Source organism: Hemiscyllium ocellatum, chromosome 5 (genome assembly GCF_020745735.1).
Source record: "Hemiscyllium ocellatum isolate sHemOce1 chromosome 5, sHemOce1.pat.X.cur, whole genome shotgun sequence".
NCBI lineage: Eukaryota > Metazoa > Chordata > Chondrichthyes > Orectolobiformes > Hemiscylliidae > Hemiscyllium > Hemiscyllium ocellatum.
Genome location: NC_083405.1, coordinates 91,195,433 through 91,218,352, shown reverse-complemented (window position 1 = coordinate 91,218,352; position 22,920 = coordinate 91,195,433). Strand labels below are relative to the sequence as shown.

Sequence of the window (22,920 nt, the reverse complement as noted above, 5' to 3'; positions counted from 1 at the left end):
GTGTGGGGCTGGGGAGGGGTGGAGGTAGCTTGGAAGGCAGTAGGTGGATATTGTGGGAGGGGGGGTGATAGCTCACAGCAGAAGGTGGGGAGGATAGGTGGGAAGGAAGATGAACAGGTGGAAGAAGTTTGAGAGGGCTGTGCTGAGTTGGAGGGTTGGATCTGGTATAAGTCGGGGGAGATGAGGAAACTGGTGAAATGGACATTGATGCCGTGTGGTTGGAGGGTCCCTAGGCAGAAGATGAACCATTCTTCCTCCAGGTGATGGGTGGCTATAGTTTGGCAGTGGAGGAGGCCCAGGATCTGCACACCCTTGGCATAGTAGGAGGGGAAGTCGAAGTGGTCACAATTTGCTTTGAAACATTTAACCCTTATTTCAAATCCTATCGATCAAAGTAATATCTTAAAAAGAAGAAATATCTAAAAAAGTGTATGGTGCAGCATTTATTGATTTTTTATTCTTGTATATGAGGTGGACATCACTGGCAAGGCTGGCATTTCCTTTGATCTTTGTGGGCCATTTCAGAGGTTACTTAAAGTTCTGGAAAAGAGTCATACCTGACTCAAAATGTTAACTGTATTTCTGTCTCCACAAATGCTGCCAGACCAGCTAAGTTTCTCCAGCATTCTCTGTCTTTTTTTCAGCTTTCAGTATCTGCAATATCTTGCTTTTATGAGTCAACCATGTTATTCTGGGTTTGGAGTCACATGTAGGCCAGACCAGCTAAAGATGGTACACAAACACAAACAGAAATTGCTGGAAAAGTTCAGCAGGTCTGAAAACATCTGTGTAGAGAAATCAGAGTCAATGTTTCAGGTCCTGTGACCCTTCCTCAGAACTGATCGTTGCGAGGAACATGTTGGATTATATGCAAAAGATAGGATGGGGGGAAAGGGTAAGGAGTAAACAATCGGTGGGGATAGAGCTCAATGAGAGCGAAGAACAGTTGGGTAGACAAATGAGTGAATAACAATCTGGCTAGGGAGGGGAATAACTGTGAGTGGAGATTATTAGTGAGTAACAGTGGGTTGTGTGCAGTGGCAAATTTTGTGATAACAAGGCCTGGTATGTGGGGTGAGGGCAGGGACATGGGAAAGTCCAAGCCCTAAAGCTACTGAATTCAATATTGAGTCCAGAGGGTTGCACTGTCCCCAAATGGAAAATGAGGCGGTGTTCTTCCAGCTTATGCTGAGCTTTGCTGGAGCACCCGCAGCAAGTCTGAGTCAGAGATGTTGGCCAGAGAACAGGGTGGCGTGTTGAAGTGGCAGGTAATTGGAAGCTCATGGTCTTTTTTGTGGGCAGAAAATAGATGTTTTGCGAAATGGTCACCCAGTCTGTACTTCATTTCTCCAATGTCGAGGAAACCACCTTGTGAGCAGTGAATACAGTAGACTTGATTGTGATATGTGCAGGTAAAGCGTTGCTTCACCTGGAAGGTATATTTGGGCCCTTTGGTACTGCGAAAGGAGGAGATAAATGGTTAGGTGTTACACCTTCTGCAGTTGCAGGGGAAGGTGCCATGGGGCTGTGAGAGGTGGTGATGGGAATGAAGAAAAAGTTGAACTGGGTGACCCAGAGGAATTGGTCCTGTCGAAGATGAACAAGGGAGGGGAGGGGGACATGCATCTTGTGGTGGCTTCTCGCTGAAGGTGGTGGAAATGGCTGTAAATGATCCTCTGGGTGTGGATGCTGTGGATGCAAGGAGAACCCTATTGCTGTTACAGGAAGGCAGAGACGGTATGAGGGTTTAACTGTGGGACATGTGTCAGACCCAGTTGAAATCCCTGTCAACAATGATGCTGGGAAATCCTCGATTGATGAAGAAGGTGGACATTTTGGAGCCTCCCTTGTGAAGGTTAGCATCAATGGAAAAGATGCAACTGCGACAGAGGAATTGGGAGAATGGAATAGAGTCTTTTCAGGAAGCAGGGTTTGAAGATTCAAAGTAACTGTGGAAGTCAGGGGGTTCATGGTGGATATTGGTGGCCAGTCTATCCCCAGAAATGGAAACAGAGATGTCAAGGAAGAAAAGGGAGGAGTCAGAGGTGGATCAGGTGAAAATGAGGGTGGGGTGGAAATTGGAAGCAAAATTAATCATTTTTTCCAATCCTGGCGAAGAGAGAGAAATATCACTGATGATATCATCAAAATATGGAAAAAGAGTTGTTGGTGGGGGCCGGATTAGGACTTGAACAAGGAATGTTCCACGTACCCCATGAAGAGACAGGCAGAACGGGGACCCATGTGGGTAACCATGGCCACCCCTCTGATCCGAAGAAAAGGTAAGGATGGTGCATCTCTTTTCCTAAAGGGAATTAGTGAACCAGATGGGGTTTTATGAAAATTAACAATGGTTGCATGATTGCCATTGAGTAATTTTTTTAATTGCAGAATTTTACAGATCTCACACTTCACCATTGGGCCGTATTGGGTTTCAACCTCATGTCCCCAGAACATGGTCGCTGAACATTGAAACTGCAGCACCAACACCCATCACCAGGATAATAATCTTGATTAAATTATTTATTGAGATAAAGCACATTAGAAATCTGCAAAATCATATCTTTTGAAATTGCATTAACAAATACTTAACAATACCATATAAATACACAGAACACAAGTTTCAAACTATTAATAATATATGCTTGCTCTGACTATGACGACAAAAAATAGAGTCACAGAGTTTTATAACAAAGAAGGAAATTCTTCCAGCCTTTGTCTGTGTCAGTCATCCAGCTCTTAGCCACTCTAATTCTATTTTCCAGCACTTGGCCTTGTTTGCTATGGTGTTTCAAATGCTCCGAGTGCTGAAAGTTTGTGTTGGTTGCTGGCTGTAGCACCCTTTCACACAGTGAGTTCCAGATACCCACCACTCTGTGGGTAAAAATATTTTTCCTTTGGTCCTTTCTAAAACTTGGCTTTGGGGTGGCATAGTGGTTAGCACTGCTGCCTTACATTGCCAGGCACCTGGGTTCAATTCCAGACCTGGGCAACTGACTGTGTGGAGTTTGCACATTTTCCCTGTATCTGCGTGGGCTTGCTTCAGTTTCTTCCCGCAGTACAAAGGTGTGCATGCTATATGGATTAACTGCACTAAAAATACCACCATTAGGTGGATTAGCCATGTTAAAAACCCCATGTGGGGGTTACAGGGATGGGTGACAGTCAGTGTTGACCTAATGGGTCATATGGCCTCTTTCAGCACTATAGGTATTCTGTGATTATTGACACCTACCAAGGGAAAAAGTTTCCTCCCATCTATACCACTCTTAATGTGTACATCTCAACCATTTCTCCCCTCAAGCTTCTCTGCTCTAAGGAAGACAATTCCAGTCGATCCAGTCCAGGCAACTTCTTGCGTATCTCCTTTGTACCCTCTCTAGCCCAGTCACAACCTTCTTAATGGACAGAACTGCACACAGTACTCCAGCTGTGGCCTAACTAATGTCTAATCCATCTGTTCTCATAACCTCCCTGCTAGTGTATTAAGTTGATAAAGTCAAGGATCCCATAGTCACATTATTCAGCTGTCCTGCTGCCTTCAAAGTTCTATGGATATGCACATGCATTAGAAACGTATATTGGAAATATATTCAGTGCCATATGGAAAAGCCTCATGAGCTAGAGTTACCTTGTATTGGGAAATGTCTGAATTTCTGACCAAGATTCTGGAAACTCTAACAAAAACAAGTTACGCATCTTGTGGCTAAGGGTTAAATACAGAAATACCTTCAACCATTAAACAGATCCATGGAGATAAGTTGAGCACAACCTGAAACTTTGTTTACTTAAAGGAGCAAGAAGATTTTCTGGTACTCAATCAATATAAATATTGACTTCATAGTATTTTTTAGTCCTGTGCCATTGTTTCAGTAACCTCATATTGATTTCTCTACATTGTTCACTGCTTTTGTGACTTGAAAAGGTGGAAATTACTCATCAAATCATAGAGATGTACAGCACAGAAACAGACCCTTCTGTCCAACTTGTCCATGCTGACTATATAATCAAGTCCCATTCATCAGCACTTGACCCACATCCCTCTAAATCCTTCCTATTTATATAAACATTCAGATGCCTTTCAAATGCTGTAGATTAGATTACTAGATTAGATTACTTACAGTGTGGAAACAGGCCCTTCGGCCCAACAAGTCCACACCGACCCACCGAAGCGAAACCCACCCATACCCCTATATATACCCCTTACCTAACACTACGGGCAATTTAGCATGGCCAATTCACCTGACCCGCACATCTTTGGACTGTGGGAGGAAACCGGAGCACCCGGAGGAAACCCACGCAGACACGGGGAGAACGTGCAAACTCCACACAGTCAGTCGCCTGAGTCGGGAATTGAACCCGGGTCCCTGGCGCTGTGAGGCAGCAGTGCTAACCACTGTGCCACCGTGCCGCCCACCACTGTGCCACCGTGCCGCCCACCACTGTGCCACCGTGCCGCCCTACCACTGTGCCACCGTGCCGCCCACCACTGTGCCACCGTGCCGCCCACCACTGTGCCACCGTGCCGCCCACCACTGTGCCACCGTGCCACCCTGTAATTGTACCAACGTCCACCACTTCCTCGGGCAGGTCATTCCATACATGCACCACCCTCTGTATGAAAAAGTTGCCCCTTAGTTCCTTTTTATGCCTTTCCCTCTCACCCTAAACATATGCCCTCTAGATCTGTAATCCCCCACCCCAGGGAAAAGACATTGTGTGTTTATCTTATCTCATGATTTTATAATCCTCTATAAGGTCATCCCTCAGTATCTGACATTCCAGGGAAATCAGATCTAGCCTATTCAACATCTCCTCATAGCTCAAATCTTCCATCCCTGGCAACATCCTTTGAAATCTTTTCTGAATCCTTTCAAGTTTCACAACATCTTTCTGATAGGAAGGAACTGCACGCAATATTTCAAAAGTGGCCTAAGCAATGTCCTGTACAGCTGCAACATGACCACCCAACTCCTATACTCAGTGCTCTGACCAATAAAGGAAAGCATATCAAATATCTTCTTCACTATCCCATTAACCTGTGATTCTACTTTCAAGAAAGTATGAACCTGCACTCCAAGGTCTCTTTGTTCAGCAACACTCCGTAGGACCTTACCATTAAGTGTATAAGTTCTGCTAAGATTTGCTTTCCCAAAATGCAACACCTCACATTTTCTAAACTAAACTCCATCTGCCACTCCTCAGCCCCATTGACCCATCTGATCAAGATCCCATTGTAATTTGAGGGAACTTTCCTTGCTATCCACTACACCTCCAAAACTTATTAACTATACCTGTAATGTTCATATTCAAATCATTTATATAAATGACAAAAAGTAGTGGACCCAGCACTGATCCTTGTGGCACACCACTGGTCTCAGGCCTCCAGCCTGAAAAGCAACCCTCCACCACCACCCTCTGTCTTCTACCTTCAAACCTGTTCTGTATCCAAATGGCTAGTTCTCCCTGCATTCCATGAGATCTAACCTCGTCAACTAGTCTACAATAAGGAAGCTTGTTGAAAGCCTTACTAAAGTCCATATAGACCATGTCTACTTCTCTGCTTCCATCAATCCTCTTTGTTACTTCTTCAAAAATCTCAATCCAGTTCGTGAGACATGATTTCCCATGCACAAAGCCGTGTTGACGATCCTTAATCAGTCCTTGCCTTTCCAAATTCATGTAAATCCTGTCCCTCAGGGTTCCCTCCATCACCTCGCACATCACCAATGTTAGTCTCACCGGTCTATAGTTCTCTGCCTTTTCATTACCACCTTTCTTAAATAGTGGCACGACGTTAGCCAACCTCCAGTCTTCTGGCACCTCGCCTGTGACTATCGATGTTACAAATATCTCAGCAAGAGGCCCAGCAATCTCTTCTCTAGCTTCCTATAGAGTTATAGGTTACATCTGATTGGGTCCTTGAGATTATCGAGGAGAAAGTGAGGTCTGCAGATGCTGGAGATCAGAGCTGAAAATGTGTTGCTGGAAAAGCGCAGCAGGTCAGGCAGCATCCAAGGAACAGGAGATTCGACGTTTCGGGCATAAGCCCTTCTTCAGCCCTCAGTTCCTGAAGAAGGGCTTATGCCCTAAACGTTGAATCTCCTGTTCCTTGGATGCTGCCTGACCTGCTGCGCTTTTCCAGCAACACATTTTCAGCTCCTAGGGATTATCTCCTTTTATGCATTTCAAGACATCCAGCACCTCCTCCTCTGTAATATGGACATTTTTCAAGATGTCACTATCTATTTCCCTACACTGTATATCTTCTTTGTCCTTCTCCACCGTAAACACTGATGCAAAATACTTGTTTTGTATCTCTCCCATCTCCTGCGACTCCACACAGAGGCTTCCTTGCTGAATTTTGAGGGACCCTTTCTCTCCCTAGTTACCCTTTTGTCCTTAATGTATTTATAAAAAGCCTATGGATTCTGCTTAACCCTATTTGCCAAAGCTATCTCATGTCCTTTTTTTGCCTTCCTGATTTCACACTTAAGTATACTCCCATTGCCTTTATAATCTTATAAGGACTCACTTGATCTTAACCAAACCCTCAATTTCTTTAGTCATCCAGCATTCCCTATATCTACCAACCTTTCCTTTCACCCTGACAGGAATAAACTATCTCTGGACTCTCATTATCTCATTTTTGAAGGCTTCCCATTTTCCAGCCTCCTCTTTACCTGCAAACATCTGCTCCCAAACAGCTTTTGAAAGTTCTTGCCTAATTACCGTCAAAATTAGCCTTCCTCTAATTTATAGCTTCAACTTTAAGATCTGGTCTATCCTTTTCCATCGCTATTTTAAAACTAGCAGAATTATGGCCGCTGGCCCCAAAGTGCTCCCCCACTGACACCCCTGCCTTACTTCCCAAGAGTAGGTCAAGGTTTGCACCTTCTCTAGTAGGTATATCCACATACTGAATCAGAAAGTATTCTTGTACACACCTAACAAATTCCTCTCCATCTAAACCGTTAACACTATGGCAGTCCCGGTCTAGTTTGGCAGTTAAAATCCCCTACCATAACTACCCTATTATTCTTACAGATAACTGTAGTGTTAGTTATGATGTAATTGAACAATTCATGGAGGTATCAATACATTTGGTTGATTGTAAACTTGTGTCCACTACTGTAAAATCCAAAGTAATTATAAAAGGTTACAACATAGCTAAATAATTCATACTAAACTAAATTATGAACCTTCTCTAACACTAGCTAGCTTTAATTTCTCTCAGCCTAGGTCCTCAATGACATGGTGTAATGACTTTTTAACAGACTTGAGCCAAAGCATTGGGCTGTCCTCAAATAAGACAAACACAAAATAAATATATCCCCATTCAGTGTTGTCAAAATATCTTTAGAAAAGTTGTGTTAAGTCTTCCTGAAACAAATCTAAGTCTCCAGTACATTTTCAGAGAAAATTCAGCTCACTATAATTCACTATTTCATCATTAGGACTCTTAATTTTATGTCAATTTCATAGACCCTGCTATATCCATGTGCACTGCAGTCCATACTGGCTTCTGTGACCATTAATATCCAGACCAGATAACTCACAGACATATGTTCCCTGAAATCAAAATGTTGAAGATTAGAGTTTTAGATTAGATTAGACTTACAGTGTGGAAACAGGCCCTTCGGCCCAACAAGTCCACACCAACCCGCCGAAGCGCAACCCCACCCATACCCCTACATTTACCCCTTACCTAACACTACGGGCAATTTAGCATGGCCAATTCACCTGACCCGCACATCTTTGGACTGTGGGAGGAAACCGGAGCACCCGGAGGAAACCCACGCAGACACGGGGAGAACGTGCAAACTCCACACAGTCAGTCGCCTGAGTCGGGAATTGAACCCAGGTCTCAGGCGCTGTGAGGCAGCAGTGCTAACCACTGTGCCACATGGCTTGTTCCTACATGGCTTGTCAAAAACTGAAGACCAACTTTAGGCACAAATTGAAAGAGGTATTTTCCACGTTCCCTGCTTGGTATTCAGTTGCCTAATCAGTAAACAGTAAATGGAACTGTTGGCCACTATTCAAAAGATGGGCTCCGGAAATATTTTCACAGGCCGAGGACACACAAGTGTATTCCTTCTGGGCCAACATAAACAGTCAGGCCTTCAGCCAGTATATGCAGGTTTGGCTGTTCCCACCTCCTGAACTGACCTACTCGAGTTTGCACAGCACGTGAACAAGGTCCTGACCTATCCAATTGTGAGCAAATCTGTGGAAGCTCATTTTTTCATGGAACTAATATGAATCTCAATGTCAATGGAGTCATTGCTTCACCTGCATTGTATATGTCTCATCATCATGAAACAAGATGGATTCCCACACTTAATTTAACTCATACATGCCATCATTTGGAGAAGAAAATCTGTATCACATCTTGTTTATTAACTGCCCAGTCCAATACTGTTGATCCTTAACTGCTTTTTAAAATCATCAAGCAAGCCATTCAGTTGTGGCATAATATTGCAAACGTAGATTTCAATGGTCCATACCACTTTGTCAGGATGACTAGGGAAATGCAACAAATGCCATGTTTCCAGGGATCCCCACATCCAAATATGAATAAAAAAACCCCTGCATTTCTTAGTCAATAATTTGCTCCATTTTACCAGGATTGTATTGTGATGTTTCAGCTTCCTAGGTGACATTGTACAGTATCAATTAATATTGCAGAGTTTCACAAAAGAATTGCACTCTTCATTTCCACTTTCAGTTAAGTTTTATCTAATAATGTGACATTCAATAATTAGAATAAATAATACTTCACAGCATAAATGAACACTTATCCATGGAAATAAAAAGCAATAAATGAAACAACGTTTAATTAAAAAGAAAGCCCAGTTGTTGATGAAATGTAGAGACGAGAAAAGGAAAAAAGAACTTGAAGAAAAATTATATCAGGTCATTATTGGCTCATTGTCAATAAATCATATTAAATGAAATCATTACATATATATTATATATATATATATATTTTAAAAATTCTTTCATACTTTTTGCATGAATCCATAAGCTTGGAGGATTTGAGCAGTTGAAGACTCCATGTACTTAAATAGATTTTTTGAAGAGATGATTTTGCTGTTTTGCGTTTTCAGATGACTTAGAGTCATAGAACCATAGAGATGTACAGCATGGAAACAGACCCTTTGGTCCAACCCATCCATGCCGACCAGATATCCCAACCCAATCTAGTCCCACCTGCCAGCGCCCGGCCCATATCCCTCCAAACCCTTCCTATTCATATACCCATCCAAATGCCTCTTAAATGTTGCAATTGTACCAGCCTCCACCACATCCTCTGGTAGCTCATTCCATGCATGTACCACCCTCTGTGTGAAAAAGTTGCCCCTTAGGTCTCTTTTATATCTTTCCCCTCTCACCCTAAACCTATGCCCTCTAGTTCTGGACTCTCCGACCCCAGGGAAAAGACTTTGTCTATTTATCCTATCCATGCCCCTCATAATTTTGTAAAGTAATTGAAGCATTCAATTGTTCACTTGTTCAGTGTTTGATTATGTGCATCTGTTTACATTTTGTTCTGCATGTAGTTACAGAGAGAATGGATGAGTAAAGACCATAAGATGCAGGAACAGAAATATACCATTGGCTTGAGTCTGCTCCGTCATTCAATGAAATCAATCTTATTCATGCAGAGGATGGTGCATGTATGGAATGAGCTGCCAGAGGAAGTAGTAGAGGAGAGTACAATTACAATATTTTAAATGGATTTGGATGGGTTTATGAATAGGAAAGATTTAGGGGGATTTGAGCCAAATGCTGACAAATCAGACAAAGTCAAAATGGGATGTCTGGTTGACATGGTCAAACGTGTTGGATCGAAAGGACTGTTTCTGTGCTGTCTGATGCTATGACTCTATGTCTAACCTAATAATCCTCAACTTCACTTTCCTGCCATTTCTTACTGATCAAAAATCAGCCGATAATATTCTGAACAAACCTATCTGAACAATCCTCTGCAGTACTCTCTGAGAGAGAAAAAAATCCTCCATAGCTCTGTTTTAAATTGATGACTCATACTTGAGATTATGCCCTCTGGTCCTAGACTCTTCCACAAGGAGAAATAACCTGCCAGCATCTAGCCTGTCAAACCCGCTAAGAAACTTTTATGGTTCAATATGGATTGCCTCTCATTCTTCTAAATGCCAATGTGTTTAAATCAAACCAAGGAGCTACAAATTGGAGAGCAAAATTTTAAACTATTAAATAAAATTGCAGTTCAGCTAGAGGGGCTGTTGTTTCAACTATTGGTTACAACGAGAAGGTGGTTTCAAAGAGAGTGAGTGTGAAGACAGCTTTCAAGAGACAGGATGAGGCTAGATCTGAGAGGGAGTGAGGCAGCTACTGAAGAGGAAGTAAGGTAACAACTGAGAGGGAGTGAGGCAGTGACTGAGAGGGAGTGAGACATCTACTGAGAGGGAGTAAGGTAACGACTGAGGGGGAGTGTGGCAGTGACTGAGAGGGAGTAAGGTAACGACTGAGAGGAAGTGAGGCAGTAACTGAAATTGAGGAAAGTAATGGCTGAGAGGGAGTGAGGTAGTTACTGAGATGGACTGAGGCAGTGATTGAGATGGAGTAAGGTAACAACTGAGAGGGAGTGAGGTAGTGACTGAGAGGGAGTGAGGCAGTGACTGAGATAGAGTGAGGTAGTGACTGAGAGGGAGTGAGGCAGTGACTGAGATAGAGTGAGGTAGTGACTGAGAGGGAGTGTGACAGTGACTGAGAGGGAGTAAGGTAATGATTGAGAGGGAGTGAGGAAGTGACGAGGGGGAGTGAGACAGTGACTGAGATGGAGTGAGGCAGTGACTGAGATGGAGCAAGGTAGCAACTGAGAGGGAGTGAGGCAATGACTGAGATGAACTAAAATAACGACTGAGAGAGAGGGAGTGAGGCAGTGACTGAGAGGGAATGAGGCAGTGACGAGAGGGAGCAAGGCAGTGACTGAGAGGGAGTGAGGCAGTGACTGAGAGGGAGTGAGGCAGTGACGAGAGGGAGTGAGGTAGTGACTGAGAGGGAGTAAGGTAATGATTGAGAGGGAGTGAGGAAGTGACGAGGGGGAGTGAGACAGTGACTGAGATGGAGTGAGGCAGTGACTGAGATGGAGCAAGGTAGCAACTGAGAGGGAGTGAGGCAATGACTGAGATGAACTAAAGTAACGACTGAGAGAGAGGGAGTGTGACAGTGACTGCGAGGGAGTAAGGTAGCGACTGAGAGGGAGTGAGACAGTGACTGAGAGGAAGTAGGGTGATGACTGAGGAAATGAGGCATTGACTGAGAGAATTAGTTCTGAAATGGTGATCAGGAGAGAGTAGGATGGAGTGATGGAAAAGGAGTGAGGCAGTAATGTGGAGAAGTACTGAGGCTGTGATCATGGGAGGGAGTGAGATGGTGATTGAGAAACAGAATTGGGCAACAGGAGAGCAGCAATTAGGGTAGAAAGGGTGTGGACTGGAGTAGAGGATGAATGTTGGCTGTCAATAGCCTTTGATTTTAATATGGAAACAGGATATCAACTCCTATATTTCACAGCTTTACACTCAGATAATTTTGTTTTCAAATCTTACTTGGAGCAGAATCTGTAAGCTCTGGAGGCTACAGTGTTTAGGATAGCCAATTTTACAGTGGGGCCTTACACATATGTAAGGATTCTTCATGAAGATATGGAGAGCCTGTTTCTTGAAACCCGGCTGCCGCTTTTCTTGGAGTTTTTAAATGTGAGGGCAGTGCACTTGCAGAATGAAATTAGTTCCACATTTCATATTGGATGCTTAGAAAACTCCTTATTCCTTCATAAACGAGGAGGTCTCTTTGGAATTCTGACAGCTCACATGGCAATGAACTGCAAATTGTACTGAGAGGACTGGCGATTGCAGGGTTGAAATAAAACATTATTCGGTGCAAAGCTGTGATTTGAAGGGTATTTATCAAATTCTTACATCAGCAATCACTGTATGTTGCTATGGCCAAGGACTTACCTTAATAAGAATTCTTATAAGACCTGTAGCTTTTTGTGACAGATAATACCAGAAAGACAGTTTGCACTTGGCACTTGATTCCTTCCATATTGAACTTCTCAGATGGGCTTTGTCACCTTTCAAACCTCCCGGTCTAGCTTCAAGATACATGAAGTGACCTGCCAAGAAGGTATTTTTAACAACAGAAGAACGTTAGGATTTGCTGGTCAGTAAAAGTAAAATATCACAACTCCATTGCCTTCCAGTCACATCACTGTGATATCTTACACAAAAAATTCAATGCAGTTTTAGAGCTCACTTTTCTGCCCCTTCTCCATTTTTGTCATCTTTTGACACAATTTAAAATTTCTAGACCCAAAAGACACCTGGGAGAATAAAATTGAAATACTGCTGGAACTCTGAAATAAAAGCCGAAAGTACTGGGAAATTGAAGCATTTCTGGCAGGGTCTTTGGAGACAGAAACAGAATTAACATTTCAAGACCATTTTGACTCTGATTTAGAGTATGGTTCCTGAAGGCAGTGTGAAAACTAAACTCAGATTTCCATAAGATAGAACTTTAACGATCACATTTTTATACCTGGTGAGTGAGAATGCCTGTTGGACACTCAAACCAAAGTTTTACCTTGCTGCAGTAATGAATAAACCAACTTTTATTTTGCACCTAATTTTAGTAACTTGGTTAAGAGTAAGGAGCTGAAAATGTGTTGCTGGTTAAAGCGCAGCAGGTCAGGCAGCATCCAAGGAACAGGAAATTCGACGTTTCGGGCATAAGCCCTTCATTAAGAGTAAGGAACTTTGTTTCATTTATTCAGGGTATGTAGGTATTGCTGGTTTGGCCAGCACTTATTACTTATGAGTAATTGTCTTTAAGAAGGTACTGGTGAGCTGACAACTCTAACTGTTGCAATCCTTGGGGCATAAGCATACCCACAATGCTGTTAGAGTGAGAGCCTCAGGATTTTGTCCCAGTGACACTGAAGAAATGTTGAGATATATTCAAGTGAGGATAATGGGTAGTTTGAAGGAGGAGCTTTCAAGCTCCCATGTGCCAGCTGCCCTCATCCTTCTAGGTAGTTAATATGGTGGGTTTGGAAGGTGTTGACAATGAAATGAGGTATCTTCTCAGTGGTACATGCTGTTGCCTTTATTAATCAGTGGTGTGGAAGTGAAGTGAACGAGAAAGGAACTACCAAATAAAACACTGGATCCCAGGAATGCAACATTAATTTCCCATATCTGAGAATCTGTATCATACAAAAAAGAAAGTAAAAATTATGATGAGAAAATCTGACCATTTAACTCATTGAACCAGTTTCTGGCAATAATGATGAAAAAGTCAGTGTAAATCAATATACTGTCGCAATTGTGTTAAGCTCCATCCTCAGCATAAACATTACAAAACCTCACAGGGTTACTCAGGATGTCATACCATTTACGTCTGTGTGTCATTTAAAACAAATTATTACTTTTGTAACACTCTCATAAAAGGGCCTTGGGGTGTGTTGCTGAACAAAGAGACATGGGAGTGCAGCTATGTAGTTCCTTGAAAGAGTCGCATGTAGGGTGGTGAAGAAGGCATTTGGCACTCATGTCTTCATTGGCTAGAACATTAAGTATAGGAGGTGGGATGTTTGATGTGGTTGTACAAGACATTGATGAGGCCATCTTTGGAATACAGTGTTCAGTTCTGGTCTCCCTGCTATAGGAAAGATGTTGTTAAATGTGAAAGGGTTCAGGAAGGATTGTCAAGGATGTTGCCAGGAATGGAGAGTTTGAACTATGGAGAGAGAAGCTGAATAGGCTGGGGCTGTTTTCCCCTGGACTGCCAGAAGTGGAAGACTGACCTTAGAGAGGTTGAAAAAATCATGAGAGGCATGGATAGGGTGAATAGTCAAGGTCTTTTTCTCATGTGGGGGAGTCCAAAGCTAGAGGGTATAGGTTTAAGGTGAGAGGGGATAGATTTAAAAGCAACCTAAAGGTCAACTTTTTCATGCAGAGGGCAGTGCATGTATGGAATGAGATGCCAGAGGATGTGGTAGAGGGTGGTACAATTAAACATTTAGAAGGCATCTTGATGGTTACATGAGTAAGAAGGGTTTAAATAAATATGGGCTGAATGCTGACAACTGGAACTAGGTCAACTTAGGATATTTTGTCGCCATGGACAAGTTGGACCTAAGAATTTGTTTCCGTGCTGTACATCTCTATGACACTAAGACTTCGGCCCAATCAGTCCATGCTGACTATAATCCCAAACTAAACTAGCCACACCTGCCACCTCCTGGTCCATTTCCCTCCAAACCTCTCCTATTCATGTACTTATCGAAAGTGTCTTTTAAATGTTGTAACTGTGACTGCATCCATCACTTCCTCGGGAAGTTCATTCCACACAAGTACGGCTCTCAGTGTAAGAAAATTTGCCCCCCCATCTCTTTTTTTTAATTCTCTCTTCTCTCATCTTAAAAATATGCCCACTAGTCTTGAAATTCCCCCATCCTATCCTAGAATGGAAAGAATGATCTGCTGAAAGAGCCAGAGGAGTTCGGGTCCAAATTAAAACTCAAAACCTCAAAACTAGACATGAATTAACATAGTCTGGAACAATTATACATGGGTCTTAATGAGTAGTAAAGATTTGCTTCCTGGGGCACTGGCAGTATTGGGGAAGGAGAGTGCTGTTCAACTGCGATGAACTCAAATTCATCTGGGTTAGGAGGAGGGTCCCAAAGTAACGAGGGGCATGAGATATGTGTAAGTATAAAGGGACCATTGGAAATGGTGGTACTGGTGTGATATAATGGGGGTATGAGGGACAAATGGCGATGGAAGAGGATGAAGGTTAAGTTTAGGGGGCAAAGAAATGATGTGGAGAGTTAGGTGAGCCCCCTGATTGCAGACTTCCCAGCAGCCTGCCTTAGCATTCCCACTTCTCTGACTCTGCCCAGGGCAGTGGAGGGAGGGTTTCCAAGTCAATCCTTGCCCACTCATATCTCTGGGAGTCAGGTTTGGGTTGGCAAAGCCAGAAACAGCCCCATTCATGCCTTCCTAATCCTTATGTATCCTAGACAAAGGATCAGCTCTCCCTGTCTTTGTCTATGTGCTTATACACTGAGGCAGACAGTAATTTAAAAATTCTTTCCATCACCGTGGCAAACATGGAATGCACATCCTTTCAAAGCAACCAGCACTACTATGGTTCAAACAACATAAAAGGTACTGGCAAATTTATTCTCATCATTTGCATAACATTATAGAATGACCTGCCGTATTTGAATGGAGGCATTGTTGATCTCCTTTCATGCCTGGAGGAAAATCCTAGAGTTACATTGGATAATGGGAAGTTGGCAACAAAGATCACAAATAATTTGCTGGCACATTCACTTGGAATTAAGCCAAGAAGTCAACATAACAGCAGCCACACATCTTGCCCATTTTAAAGGGATGTTCCTGGTAAGGCTTGCTGCCCATCAAAATCATCACTTGGAATTCAGGCACACAATTGTCTGCACTAAAAGCAGTTAACTGGCTTAACTTTAAACTTACATTTTGTGTTCTTTATATTGAAATAGAGAACCATTTAGCTATTTCAAAAAGCGATCACATAACAGTGATTAAATAATTGAAAAATGTGTGCTGTATTAGTAGTGCACTCATTATAGAACTTCCTTGGAGCTGGTCTTCATTATTACACCCCTAGCATTGGCTATTTTGTGACTTTATTGGATGCACTCTTGACATTGACATCAATGCTGTATTAGTACTACTGCACCACATGGCTGCAATTGTCTGTAGTTCTACTACTTCATTAATGAAAAGGATGTGATTACTTTCATAATGCTGCAATCACTATAAAAACTGTTCCTGGTTGTGATTTTATGTGGTCATTAAAAAGGAACTACCAGACACTTTTCAAATGGCTTTCAATGCTTTTTGTTTCCCTTCATAAATCATCCTGTTCTTTGGCCAAATAACAGAACTATGTTTAGCAGATAAAAAAAAAACAAGGAAGGAGGAACGTAGAAGCCTTATTTGTGGTTTTTGGCTCAAACATATTACATTTTATTAATTGAATATAAGATAATAGTGAAAAAGCTGCCATATCCAATGTGTTGTTCTTGACATTGCTGCTAAACTGCAAGTATAGTGCATTGTTGAAATTTCCACAGATTGCCTGCTACAAGTAAATACATTAACAGGCTGTTGCCACAAATACAGAAATCTTCTGTCTTTTGCACAGATCAACATGGCAAAAACTTGTTTCCTTAAATTATCTTGTAACTTTTAATTGCAGAAGAAAAAAATGTTTAATAATGGAAAAAGAGTATAGCATTAACTCAAAGTCTCCTTCAACAATTTATACACATAGCTGTATCACCATTAAAGTTTTCAGAGGAAAGTATGGACCTTTGTCAACATAGGAGAGTGAAGAAGGTGTTTGGTATGCTTTCTTTTATTGGTCAGAGTATTGAGTACAGGAGTTGGGGGTCATGTTGCAGCTGTACAGGATATTGGTTAGGCCACTGTTGGAATATTGCGTGCAATTCTGGTCTTCCTATCGGAAAGATGTTGTGAAACTTGAAAGGGTTCAGAAAAAATTTACAAAGATGTTGCCAGGGTTGGAGGATTTGAGGTATAGTAAGAGGTTGAACAGGCTGGGGCTGTTTTCCCTGGTGTGTTGGAGGCTGAGGGGGTGACCTTATAGAGGTTTACAAAATCATGAGGGTCATGGATAGGATAATAGACAAATTCTTTTCCCTGGGGTCGGGGAGTCCAGAAATAGAAGGCATAGGTTTAGGGTGAGAGGGGAAAGATATAAAAGAGCCCTAAGGGGCAATTTTTTCACACAGAGGGTGGTATGTGAATGGAATGAGCTGCCAGACAGTGGTGGAAGCTGGTACAATTGCAACATTTAAAAGGCATTTGGATGGGTATATGAATAGGAATGGTTTGGAGGGATATGGGCTGGGTGCTGGCAGGTGGGACTAGATTGGTTTGGGATAGCTGGTCGGCATGGATGGGTTCGACTGAAGGGTCTGTTTCCATGCTGTACATCTCTATGACTCTATGACTCTATGACTCTAACTGTTAATGCACACAAACTTGTGTGCTGAACACTGAGATTATCCACGACGCAGTAATGGCAGAGAATTGCTGCAGCAGGCTGCACACCAATTCTGTCCACTGAGGTGTCAGCAGTGCATGCACAGCTGAGCCCACTGAGGGTACATGAGAGCAGGGGGCTGTGGAGGTGGGGCTGGAAGGATGGTATGAGATAATGATGAACTAGGTCTCTTCTGCCCGTGGAGCAGGGAGCTTGGGGTCACGGCTGATGGCTGGAATCTGTGGAACCTGGATGAGGTGTTGGCGAGGGCCAGCAGCAAGAGACAGAGGGGAGCAGGAGCTGCATCCACTCCGGCCTGTAATTTGCCATCGATTCCCTCTTCTCCTTGGCAGAGCCTTCCATGGCATTGAGGTGAGGCAGGATGAAGGTTGTAAGGAGACAACACTGGGCAAGGGGAACAGAATTCCAAATTGTTTCCTTTTGGAGTAATCATATTGAAGTTGTAGCACTGATACTTAAAACAATAAAATAAAGACATTCAGTAATCAGGTAGGAGATGAATTTCTTATACATTCCGGCAATTTTAAGTCCTTTGTGAAGAGACTGGGACTCTTACAACCCCCACAGTACATCTCCAATCCATTTACAGGATGTTTTACACTCACACTGCATGTCATGCTGCACCAGTAGCTATCAAAGCAATGTCGCTGCTATGACACTGTTTGTTCAGGGACACACACTCAGCTCATGGAGATGACCAGGTTTTGGCTCTCGGTCAATTTGCTTGCTATTAATGCGGGCACTCACTCCAAGTCTATCTCACAGCATCTTTGCCTTGAATTGCCGTGTTGCATTTTGCTCTCTCAGCCAAAGATACCAGACCCACATCATGTCTATCTTGCTGTGTCATCCAGCACCATCACGACGCCAGAAAGCTTGTGACAGCTGTCAGCAGGTCTCTGTTAAGTCAAGGGGGAATAGCCATTGCTAGCAATTCCTGGCACAGTATGTGAAGAGCTGTCTTCTGTACCAGTCCAGAGCCCACTTGGGGTAATCAGAGTTAGGGTCCTCTGCTCAAAGGGATGAGGAGTTGAATGACAGGAAAACACCACCCATCTTGACCATTCCTGACCTATTGTGGGCTGGAATAAGAGCGAGGCTGATATTACAGGAAATGGAAGTGGCTGGCACAACTGTTACTGCTGGTGCAGGTGGGAATATCGTGAGTGAGTGAGTAGGCAGCATGGAGGGCAGGCAGAGGAATGTTCTGGAGTTTGGAGTGAGTAACAGTGAATGAGGGTAATTGTGAGAGTGGTAGTGAGTGAGGTTTGGTGGAAGATGGGTACAGTAGCAGAGATAGACTGACTGTGAGAAATATCGGAGAGAAGATAGTAGAACTTACCCTGGTGGAGTGGAGCAGGACATTGACATTCTTCCTACAGTACAGCTCAGAGTAATTGAACCTTACAGGCAACTTCAAAGCAGGTAGGCATGGCCTGGTGTCATGGCCTCTACTCCAGATCGAGAGGAAGCCAAAGTCCCACTGTCCACCAACTCAGGCATTCCAGCACCCTCCTTTCAAAGTGAAACACCAACTTCCCTTTGCCTGTCATATCTGGGGAGAATGTCAGGAACCATGCAGGGCAGTACCAGAATGGCAGTGCTTGTCCGGGCAGACCATGATCTTTTAAATATGGCTCAGGCACAAGCAACGGCACTGAAATCCAAGATCTCCAGTGCACAGTGAGTTCTTGTGGGAATAGCATGTGGGATGGAAATTGTATGTGCATATGCAGGGGCAGGGTAGGTAAATAATGAAGTGGTTTGGTCAGATACAGCTCATTAGGCTTCATGGTGAAAATTCCCCATAAAACGTAAAGTAACTCGGACTTAGCCAAAAAAAACTTAAAATTCAACCCAGAGTGCCCTTTGTGCCACCTACTGGTGGTGATTGCACGATACGCAACATTATATAATATGTTTCTTTTATGTTCTTCCCATCTATGTGAACAACTTTACATTTTTCTGTATTGTACTCAAACTGACAAATTTTTGCTGACTCAGTTAACCTATCTGCATCCTTGTTATGTCACCCTCACAATATATGTTCCTAATTATAATGATATCTGAGAGTAATGGAGAAATGCAGGTGGTCTGGCAGCTTTGGTAAGACAGAACAATAGAGTTAATAATTTGAGTCCAAAGAGGAGTCATACTGGACTCAAAACATCAATTCTGTTTTTCTCTCTAAGGTTGTTTCCAGACTTGCTGAGCTTCTCCAGCACTTTCTGCTATTATTTTGGATTTCCAGTATTTGCAGCTATTTGCTTTTAGTATGGTTTCCTATATATCTTTATATCTTCTGCAAAGTTGCCACTAAACCTTCAATCAATTATATAAATCACTGATAAAAATTATAAAAGGTTGAGGGGTACATCAGTTGTCTAAAAAAACCTCATTTATCATATCCTGCCAATCTGAATAAATAAACATTTATGCACGCTCTCTGTTTTCTGCAAGCCAGCCAATTTTCAATCCCTATATATTACCCTCTAAACCATGAGCTTCAGTCTGTGCAATGATCTATTAAATGAAACCTTGTCAAATACCTTCTGGAAATCCAAGTAGAGTCTGTCAATAGATGCCTCTTTATTTGTAACAAATGTTACTTCATCTTGGAATTTCCATAAATTGGTTAAAGACTTTCTCTTTCACAAAGGCAATGCTGACTCTTTATGATTATGTTGAGGTTCACTAAATACCTAATTATAACTTGCTTAACATCTAATTTTAACACCAGCCCCACAAAAAAGATGTCGATGTGACTGTTGAAAGTTGTTTTCTGACTCCTTCCCTTACGAACTGAAGGATTACATTTACTACTTTCCAGTCTGTAGGAACATTTCAGAATCTAACAAAGGTTGGAAAATTCACACCAATATAGTAGAGATAATAGATAATCTCATTAGCTACCTAAAGAATTTAGGATTAAGTTTTTAGAAGGAGTTATAGACAGTGGCATGTCATTGAGATTGGTTATTCCTGATGAAGGGCTTATGCTCGAAACGTCGAATTCTCTATTCCTGAGATGCTGCCTAACCTGCTGTGCTTTGACCAGCAACACATTTGCAGCTTTTACATATATGCCCAGGTCTCAGTGTTGCTGAACACCCTTTTGAATTGTACCTGATATTTTAAACTGTCTTTCCTTGTTCTTTGTACCAAACATAACAGTGAACTTCATCAGCTGCCTCTCTGTCCACTCCACCAAAGTGTCAATGTCCTTGTGCAGTACTGTGTCATCTGCAAACTTTGAAATTGACCATGTAACACTACAATTTTGATCATTTATATATGTTAGGGAAGGCAAGGATCCCATAACCAAAATAAAACAGAAAACAACAGATGCTGAAAGTCTTAAATGAAACAAATTTCCGGAGAATCTCAGCATCTGTGGAGAGAAAGCAGAATTAATGTTTCAGTCTTATGACTCTTTTCAGAATTGATAGCAGCTAGGATAAAGTGGCATTTATGCTGAAGGTGAAGTGGTGGTGGTGAAGGTGCAGAGAAATGAATGAGAGGACAGAGCATTGAATGCCTAGAAAGAGGCTATTTATTCTATAGAGTCTGCACTGACCCTCTGAAGAGCACCTGCTGCCACTCCCCATTGCACGTCACCCCACCTCCATAACCTCTATTTCTCATGGCGAATCCATCTAGACCACACATCCATGGACACTATGGACAATTTAGTCTGGCCAATCCACCTTAACCTGCACATCATTGGACTGCGGCAGAAAACCGGAGCACCTGGAGGAAGCCAAATCAGACTTGGGAAGAATGAGCAAACTCCTCACAGTCACCTGCCACTTGCCCCCATTACCAGCTTTTCTTTCTCTATATGATTATCCATCCTTATCTCTTCCACCTGTTGTTTTCTCTCCTTGACCTCCATCTCCACCTGTCCTCTCACACCTACTCTGCACCCCCCCACTGCACTCCCACCCGACCATCACATACCACCATCATCCCCCTGTCTTCCACATAGATACCGCTTTTCCAAATGACCATCAGTTCTGAATAATGGCTCATTGATTCAAAACATTATCTCTGCTTTCTTTCTACAGATGCTGCCGGACCTGCTTAGTTTCTACAACAATTTTTGGTTTTGGTCCCAATACCAGTCCTAGGGAATTCACCTACAAACTTTCTTGAGGCTCCAAAACGACTCTGTGTCTGTCGGACAATTTTGAATTCATATTGTTACTGTCCCTTTTACTTCATGACCTGTAACTTTGTGCACAAGTCTATTATGCAGCACTCTATTGAACACCTTTTATAAGTTGATGTACATCACACTAACAAGCTTCCTCTCATCAATATTTTCTGCTACCTCTTTAAGAAACATCAGCAAGATAGTTAGGCAAGTCATAGTTGTGGGTTTGTTCACTGAGCTGGGAAGTTGATTTACAGATGTTTCGTTCCCTCTCTAGGTAACATCTTCAGTGCTTTGGAACCTCCTATGAAGCACTGCTGTACTGTGTCTTCTGGAATTAATTTGGCTCTGTTTCTGCTGCTTCCAGTTGCCAGTTCTGGTTGTTTGTTGTCGTGACTGGTATTTAGGGTCTAGGTCTATGTGCTTGTTGATGGAGTCTGTGGATGATTGCCATGCTTCTAGGAATTCTCTGGCTGTCCTCTGTTTGGCTGGTCCTATCATCGTTGTGTTACCCCACTCAAATGTGTAGTCCTGGCTGTCAGGTACATCCAGGAATGGGAGTTGATTGTTGGATTCCTCCTCTCTTGTAATTCTGATCCCTGTGAACATGGTATTGATAATCTGGTGTGTGTTCTCGATTTCTGTTCTCTTAATGATAACAAAAGTGTTGTCCACATATCTAATCCAGAGTTTGGGTTGGATTTGTGAGAGAAGCTGCATTAGGACCCTGTTTAAAAGGGCTACAACACAGTGCAACACTCCCGACCTATGAAGGGAAGAAGAGCACCTCTACAGAGTATTCACCCAGAACGGGAATCCCCACAACTTCATCCGCAGTTGCCTAATAGACAAACAATGTGATGAGAACATACAAAGACCTAACTCACTAGCCATGCTGCCTTATATAAAAGACATCTCTGAACTGACAGCCAGACTGTTCCAATCACTGGGATTCATGACAGCCCATAAACCGACAGCCCTGCTCAGACACAAACTCACCAGGACAAAAGAATCGATACTCATCATGTGCAAGATGAACGTAATTTACAGGATTCCGTGCAAAGACTGCACAAAACACTATATAGGGCAAACAGGCTGATAACTAGCAATCTGCATCCATGAACACCAACTAGCCACTAAACGCCATGACTAGCTTTCCCTCGTAGCCATGCACATAGATGACACGGACCATAAATTTGACTGGAACAACACAACCACCATTGGACAAACCAAACCGAGGACAGCCAGAGAATTTCTAGAAGCATGGCACTCAACCATGGACTCCATCAACAAACACATTGACCTGGACCCAATATACCGGCCACTATACCGAACAACTGGAACTGGCAACTGGAAGCAGCAGGAACGGAACCAAATAAATTCCAGAAGACACAGTACAGCAGCGCTTCACAGGAGGCTCCAAAGCACTGATGATGTCACCTAGACAGGGGACAAAATATCTGCAAATCAATTTCCCAGCTCGGCAAACATACCCACAACTACGACAACCATCACCCAAGATACAAATCTTTACACAAACCTTGATTAGTTAGGCATGTTTTTAACTTATCAATTCCATGCTGATTGTTCAATTTCAATCCACATTTTTAGTTTGTTACTATTATTAC

The 22,920-nt window shown here is 42.6% G+C and overlaps 1 protein-coding gene across 1 annotated transcript in view; it reads right to left on the bottom strand.

Moving 5' to 3' along the window:
• The window catches only part of malrd1 (MAM and LDL receptor class A domain containing 1), a 348,342-nt gene that overhangs the window by 174,976 nt on the left and 150,446 nt on the right, over positions 1-22,920 (bottom strand). The window contains exon 23 of the mRNA XM_060825709.1: positions 12,012-12,169. Coding sequence (XP_060681692.1) covers positions 12,012-12,169 — 158 coding nt within the window. The remainder of the gene's footprint in view (positions 1-12,011; positions 12,170-22,920) is intronic.